Here is an 8187-nt window from a genome sequence, read left to right on the forward strand (position 1 = left end):
CAGCCGGTCCCGGCAGGTGCCCGCTGCTCATACACGCCTCCGACTTGGCCTTTACCTTTCATTGTCATCACAAAGTTTTTTATACTCTGCTGCTACACTTTCGTGTTTCTCGTTTTGCTGGAACATTTTCTCCTGTTCCAGCTTGAGTACTTTCTCCAACTCTTCCAGCTGCACCTTCTGTTTCAGCAACTGGTTGTACCTGCAAACAAAACCAAAGTACTGAAGTTCTTTTTCTTGGAATGACAAAAGGGATTTTTTTTCTGAAGAGGTGATCTTTCAAAGTTTTAACATCTTCATGTTGTATTTTAAGTAATATTAATGTTATTCATACTAGTTGTACAGCGTTTTTTCCTTTTTACTCAGGAATGAGACTCTAATTTCACTCATGCAGATCAGCACTTACCTATCTTCTAAGTCCTTATGCTCCACCTCCAGATTTTTGTGTGCAGACTTAAGACTTCCATGCTTTGCGATCAGAGATTCATACTCGGAAGCCTGGCGTTCGTGCAGGTGTTCCAGTTTCTCATGATCTTTGAGAAGGGAGTCGTACAACGACTTCAGATCCTCCCGTTCCTTGAGCACGCACTCGTTTTCGTTCTCTAAGGCGGACTGCTGGATCAACAGCTGCGCGTTCTGGTTCATCAGCGATGTGCTTTGAGAATTAAGGGTGGAATTTTCAACCTGCAGTTGTAAACATTTGACAAGAGCTGAAAATCAGTTTCATAGTCTGGATTATTTTGTCTATCTCCTTCTATTTCCTGAGTTTAACCCTTTGCATCTTCGCAACCTACCTGCTCCATCAGCTGACAGCCACTGATGGGAATACTTTTTCCTTATATCCCAACAGACATCTCCAATTCAAAATATCCCGAGAACATTTTATAGCAGTATTGCAAGAAAGCACTTAAGCATATGGTTAAATTGACAGGGGGAGGCATCAAATTATTATTATTTACCCTCAAATAGCTGTTAAAGTGCTATCTAGATGAGGCACATTTTCCTCTCAGCACTGACAGCTCTAGCATCCAGAGAAATGGATCACCAGTGACCCTCAGATCACATAAGACATGCCTAAATAAAAGGAACTTTCATACTGACATCAATTTTTTTAAAAAATCTTCATCGTCACCACAAAATCCTTATTGTGCCTACATATCCTTTACAAGGAGACTTCCAACAGCAGCACCCATTCAGGAGAGAGAAAGGGAACTAAAAGCACAGCACCTGGAAGGAGGTACCCATGTTCTGGTTTACTGAGGCACTGCCATTCAGCTGAACAACGTGATGTACCTGCTGCGAGACCCGGTGAGAGTACTCATCCATCGGAGAAAGAGGTGAGTAGGAGAGTACAGTTTCTCCAACAATTATGTCACAACAGTCTTAATGCCTATTTCATACATTAAAGCCTTCAACATGAGACGGATTAAAGGAAAAACACAACAACACTTTGTGCACCTCTGGATGGAAAGATTAATCTACTCTAATCCTTGGTTATCTTAAAAAAATTGACGATACCCAATGTGCTCATCATCTGACCTGTATTGGGCTGGTTCCCTTCTCTTTCCTGTTCAAGAGACAAAACCTACAAACTTCTGAGGCTGATAATACCCTCAGGGTGTCTATTAGGGGGAAAAAAGAAAGAAAAAAAAAAAATCCATCCCTGCAGTGCCCGCTGCTACTAAGGAACAAATCCCTTTCTGTTGGAACTGCAGCATTCTTCGTCACAGACGAGAAGGCTGAACCTTTCACTGGGAATGAAGTAATGTCTGGTGGCAAGTGTACGCTGAGCAACTTCCCAGACTGAATTCCCAGTTTGGTTTGGTTCACGATTCCCAGTTATCCTCTAAGACACCCTTTCTCTTCTATGTTCCTTATGCGGATCGGAAGGAAGAGCAGAATTGCAATTGTCTAAGATCGGTTTTGACACAGCCCACGCAGACCAGCTGAGTTGGCACTTCAGATTTAGTTAATCACCCGTGTTTTCATGAGCACATTTCACCCCTCCTTTTGATTTGGAGCTGATGAAGAGTTGTCTTGCAGCTGAAGCTGTGAGCAACACGGCCGACTTCTCCAGCAAGAACAACTCCCTTTCGCAGTCTGGTGGGTATAGCACACTTCAGTCACCCCCCACAACAAAAAACACACTGCTCGGCAAGGTTCACCACAGAAAAAAGCCAACGAAAAAAACCCAAAACAAAAAAACCCAAACAAAAAAAGGGCAGAAAACACTTCCTCCTCCCAATTCACTGCCTCCATTCTGTCAAATATCTACAGTTAACTCACTCTCCATGTTTACCAGGGAGGAAAGGCCTGTGCTGTTGTGCAATCCACAGCACAAAACCCACACTACACAGGTATTCCTGGGGTTTTTGACAAGTGGTATTACAAAATAGAGAGTTCTGCGTCCCAGAGATACATCCTCATCTGTTTAATATGTTATTTTCCACATCCACCAAGTTCTAACGGCCAGAGAAGAGAGAGCACGTGCACGAATGTTCTGTTTTGCCGACCAGCTTGCCAGCCACAAAGGGAGTTCTGTGCACTAATGAGATTTCCATGTGGTGACAGGAAGTGCATCTGTGGCACAACTGTGTCCTGCCTTCCAGAAAGAGACGGGATGACAAACTGCAGTATTTGTTTACTCGTTAAAGACTCCTTCTCTCTGATTTCCATCCACCCTTCATCACTTCTGACACTGTTTACTATTCAAAAAAAAATCCTTAAGTAGGTTTGATTCTCAGAGCTCCAAAAAGCATTAGCTCCATTAACAACAATATTTAATTTATCAGAGAAAAACCAGAGAGGTGTATTTAATAACCCTGTTGAAGTATGACGAACGACATCTGAATTGTGGCCATAAGAGGTGCAAGATTTTGTGGGCAACCATTTTTATAATTTTCACGGTCACACATTACCTTTACTTGCCTCTGCATCACCTGAATTCAATCCTCCCACGATTATGTAGCTTTCAGAGGGGGTTTTTAAGCCTTCTGTACTTACCAACATCTTGATTTCCCACAAAATGTGACTTACAATACATTATTGCCCTTAGCTTAAAAGCATTCATTTGAAACAACTTCGACTTGATTTTATTTCTGAGTGCAAACCCGGAGAATATTACCTGCAGCTTGGCATTCTGCGTTTGCAGAGTTGTATTTTGCTCCTGCAGAGAAACAGTCTGTCTCTGAAGCGCAAGAATCTGAGCCTGCAGATTGCTGTTCTGTGTCTCGAGTTGCTTTAACTGCGTCTTCAGCGCTTGCTTCTCCGCCTGCAGCGTAGCATTCTTGGAACGTTGAAGAAAAAACAGAAAATCTGAGTTTCCAGCTGTTTACTGAAGTTCAGAAAAAAACCCCAAACCTGTTTCTCCAAAACAAACAAGGCAGCAGGACTTTACAGGGTGGAAGAGGTATAAGGTCAATCCCCTTGCATAACAGAGTAACACGCGGTGATGTTATCACTCCAGGTTAGCGCTGCAAACCTGAGTGACTAGTATGGTACCCATGGAGAAAGAGTGGAGAAATCTCCAAGCCTCATGTCAATAGATTTATATAAGAGGGATTTAAGAGGTATCTGTGCATTCAAAAGGGCAAGTTCAGGTTTCCACATTTCCTTTGAAATGCTGGACAAGCGTTTTACATCCCCCAGAGCAGCATCCAGCTGCTTCATAAACTGCATTTAGAATCACAGACTGGTTTGGGTTGGAAGGGACCTTAAAGCCCACCCAGTCCCACCCATGGGCAGGGACACCTTCCACTAGACCAGGTTGCTCCAAGCCTCATCCAGCCTGGCCTTGGACACTTCCAGGGATGGGGCATCCACAGCTTCTCTGGACAACTTGTCCCAGTGCCTCCCCACCCTCTCCGGGAATTCAGTTCAGACTCTGCTCGGCACGTGACCTAGGTGCTGTACCGCATACCTTCCCAGCGATACTCCCGTTCCTATTACTGGAACGGCTCGCAATAAGTAATTACAATCAGAGTAATATTTAACAGACATCTTACATTCCTTTCCACTTCGATTAATCTATCTTTAACTTTCAGTAATTCTCTGGTAGTTTCTTGATTCTCCTTCTCCCACTTATTGACAGATTGATTTTCTTCTCCACTTCTTGGAGGAGAATTCTGAACCATCCTTTCCTCTTCCTGTCTTTGCTTGAGAGCTTCGTAGTTCTTTTTCACCTAGAATTGTTCAGGACAACTTCCATTAGGTTTAGAATTTTCCATACTCTCCACCCGAATTTACCACACGACCAAACCGCTTTTCAGAGAGCGGGCAGTGCTTTGTTACTGGATTTGTCAGCGTGCTTTTTTGTGTATGTTTGGAGAGACGATGTACAAATTATTTATGGATATGGACAGCTTAACCCTAACAAACACGTGTCTAACAGAAAGAGCCCTCTATTTTCTAGTCCATTTCAGTGCTTTCAGCTGTATCACCCCAACTGCACTGTTATTATGAAGTCCTACAACCAAGGAGGTTGCGTTTAATTTTTAGCCAGTACACTCAGGCTGGATCAGAAAATGGAACTAAACCTTTGGCATCCCAAAACGAATCGACTTCAGATTATTTACCGACCTGACACATTCGATAAATAAACAACTTCTCACGGGATTCCAACACTGGGCCTGTATTCCTGGAGCCTTAAAGAGGCACGAGAACACCTCTGGCCCGCTTCACACTGCCCCCGCAACGCCCATGGTTGCTGTCTTACACAGACGGTCAAGGGCAGAAGTAACAGTGGCTGGAACAGGTGTAACTTAATCCCACATGAAAAATGCCGTCCCCTTACTGTTTTAAGTTCCTGACGGAGTTGCTGGTTTAAATTTGTTGATTCTTCTAAACGAGCCTCCAAAGCAGCAATTTTTTCTTCTTTTATTTCAAGAGATTTCTTCAGCGTGGATTCTAATTTGGACTCCAAAAGCTTGTACCTGCTGATCAATGACATCACACACACACAGAAGTCTGGTTTTCAAAACATTATTGGAGGTATTTAAATTCTCAAACGTTCAGAAACTGTAACCTCACGGGTACGGTCCAAACCGCCTGAATGCTGGCTGTTCAGAGGCGTGAAGACACCTCAGCCCTGATATCAATCCTGTGTCTAAAGCAGTCAGAAACGTTTCTGAGTCCTCCTTTCTCTCAGAACACGTCAACCACACAAAGAGCCACGTTCAGCCACAGCAGCGGGGCGCTGGCTGTATGTGCATCATTAGCGTGCGCGTGATGACAGCGCCTCTTCCTTCTGGCTCCACTCCAGCGACTCCAGCGGGGACCTGAGCTCAATTAGAACGTGAAGTATTTGGAGAGCAAGACTTCCATCAATTTCCACTTCCTGCCAGCTCCTGAAGAGGAGGGCTAGGGAAGGAGAGGGAGCACAGTACCCTGCAGGTGCACACTCATTTGATGTATGAATGTGCAAATTGCTCCCTCAGCCCAGCTGCTGATATTTTAAGACTCCCGATGAGTAAAGCTTTTTTTTCCCCATATTTGCCATATTGTAGGGCACTTACAAAACACAAACCACATACTGCAGAGGAGTGGTCAGATGTAGAATAAATGTCCTTTTTAGAGAAGGGTGAAAACCATGCTCATGAATCCCTTTCAGGCTGTTCAGTCACTGTACATGTGCCCAGAATCTGGAAAACATCCCACTTCTCCCCACAGCAGGATAAAGTGAAACAAACCACCAATATCCATCCCCCTGCTGAAGGATCTATCAGTGTAGTGAACAGAATAGATTGCAAGAGACTCCTGAATGAACAGCAGCATGAGATCTACTCAGGAACTGGAGCAGAAGACCAATGCTAAGAGGAGTGAGTGGAAAGCTGTCCACTAGCATCACAGAGTAGGACGAGAATCCCAGATTTTCAAGTGTGACAAGTCATTCTCGGGACTTAAGAAACAGTAGGCAGTCTATGACTAGTAGAACAGAGAGCATTTCACCTCCTTGAACTGAAGCACATACTCAGCTACAAAAATAAGAATCTCTGTTCCTGAAAAGGTAAACAGTTATGTAGAACACAAAGAAAGAAAAGGCACACCAAAAGGACACTGAGAAGTAATGTGATGAGCCTAGCTTTCTGCAGGCCTGATGAAATAATTGCTAATGACTTGCCTACCCAATAATGTAAAGAAAACAAGCCAGGTACCTTTTTGGTGAATGAAAAAACTTGACAGTGATGGAAAGGCAGAGTTGTGGCAGAGCAAAACGTCAGACCCACCAACATTTCCACTTTGAAAACAAGTATTAATCACAGAATCATAGAATGGTTTGGGATGGAAAAGACCTTAACGATCACCCAGTGCCACCCCCTGCCATGGGCAGGGACACCTTCCACTAGACCAGGTTGCTCCAAGCCTCATCCAGCCTGGCCTTGGACACTCCCAGGGATAGGGCATCCACAGCTTCTCTGGGCAACCTGTCCCAGTGTCTCCCTACCCTCGTATTGCCCACTCACAACCCTCCAGCTCGGCATGAAGTCTGGGAAGCAGCTCCGCACAGCAACATAGCCCAAATTCCTTCACATCTCAAACTAATTGGCCAGAAGCCCAGAGGTCGGCAATCGGTAACGTGCAGGGTGAGCTGCAAAGCTTACTGCACACCTCCCGGCAGCTCAGCCCCAACAGACGCATCATACCCAGACTGACACCCAGCTATCTTGTACCATCAAGTATTCCTCCTGCTTCTGGGCTGCCTTCACCCGGTCAGTGCTGGACAACCAAGGCATCCACGGACACCTCCCTGAACAGGCATCATCTCCTGCTGCAAGGCAATCTGCAAAGCACGAGCTGCTCTTAAAACAGTGCAGCTGAGCAAGAGACCTAATCCCAGCAGCAGACATTGGCCAAGTGCAGGCCAACCAGCAGGCAGTGCTTGGGCCTGCTCCCTGGGCTGTGCTCTCAATATGTACCTAACACAGAACGTGCAGTGATTCCTTCAAAAAGGAATACCCATTAGAAGAGAACTACGGGGACGTGGTGGGAATGAGAACTGACTTATTTGTGTGATTCTCACGCACATCTAACCTGGAGGCAAAGGATGAAATGGAACAGGGGTCATGACAGGTGCCAGAAGTGTGTTAAAAGTTCACGTACAGATTATAATTTAACGAAAGCTAGATAAAACTCCCCATTCCACAGACACACAGGATTCTAAATTTTCTTCCAAATTATAATTTATAGATCCAGTAGAACCTCATTCTGTAAAACACGAAGGAAACACTGGGACTGTATGACCCAAAGCCATAATTCATATAATGTCACAAACCAACGAAACTACGAGACGTGAACCCGCAACACCTGATCTTTAGAAGTAGGAGCCCTCCTAGAGGACAAGTGTCACTGTCTGGAAAGCAGAACTAGACTCAAATCTTTTAATGTATATAAGTTCCAAAAGCACCTTTACAGAACAGCATTCCCAGCCTTTGTGGGAGCACTCGCTCCAACCGCCTGGAATCTAGAACAGGATTTAGGAAAATGTTGCTCCATCTGGACTTCATCTACACAGTTTAAGCTTCAACCCAGCTCGAGGGTTGGTTCTTCTTTGTATGGCAGATTCACCTAAGGACAAACCATGCACTGTGTGCTACACAGCAATGCTTGTATCAGCAGAAACCACACTGGTCTGAGTTCTGGGGGCTTTTCGTGACAGAAGAACTCTTCATCTGTGAGCTAAGAAAAGCGGATGAAAGACACCAGCAGAAAACAAGAAGTGGTAGCAGATTCTCCCCACAGGACTCTGGCACCACACCAGCAACACAGCACTGGCAGCAAGAAAGGGAAACTGAACTTCAAAAAAAAAAAAAAAAAAAAGTGCTTCGTTTTCTTTTGCTACAGAAAGACCCAAATCAATCTGTATGTTCATGGCAATCACTTGCAGTAACAGATCATGACAGCAGCTTTTTTGTTTTCTTTTTTAAAGTGCCCAACTGAAAAACATTGTGAAATAAGACTGGCTAGAAGCCCGCACTAGCCTGCTCCCTAAATCCCTACAGGATAACGCAGAAGACAACAAACAGTGGAGGAAACAGATGTCAGGGTAGCAGCTGCTTTCTAACGGCAGGTGTGGTAGAGTGATAGAGCCAGCACGGACGGGGTTTTGGAGACACTCAAGTACTGGATACTTATAAGCCAGTATAAGTGGGAACGCAGCTTCCTTTTGGCAGGAAACAGTCATAAGGAAAGAGT

At 44.6% G+C, this 8187-nt stretch overlaps 1 protein-coding gene across 1 annotated transcript in view; it reads right to left on the reverse strand.

Moving 5' to 3' along the window:
* The window catches only part of CCDC88A (coiled-coil domain containing 88A), a 36655-nt gene that overhangs the window by 10511 nt on the left and 17957 nt on the right, over positions 1–8187 (reverse strand). The window contains exons 10-14 of the mRNA XM_010152033.1: positions 4790–4931; positions 4002–4178; positions 3122–3283; positions 404–681; positions 56–199 (exon numbers count right to left, since the gene is read on the reverse strand). Coding sequence (XP_010150335.1) covers positions 56–199; positions 404–681; positions 3122–3283; positions 4002–4178; positions 4790–4931 — 903 coding nt within the window. The remainder of the gene's footprint in view (positions 1–55; positions 200–403; positions 682–3121; positions 3284–4001; positions 4179–4789; positions 4932–8187) is intronic.

This window comes from Eurypyga helias, unplaced genomic scaffold, assembly GCF_000690775.1.
Source record: "Eurypyga helias isolate BGI_N326 unplaced genomic scaffold, ASM69077v1 scaffold32345, whole genome shotgun sequence".
NCBI lineage: Eukaryota > Metazoa > Chordata > Aves > Eurypygiformes > Eurypygidae > Eurypyga > Eurypyga helias.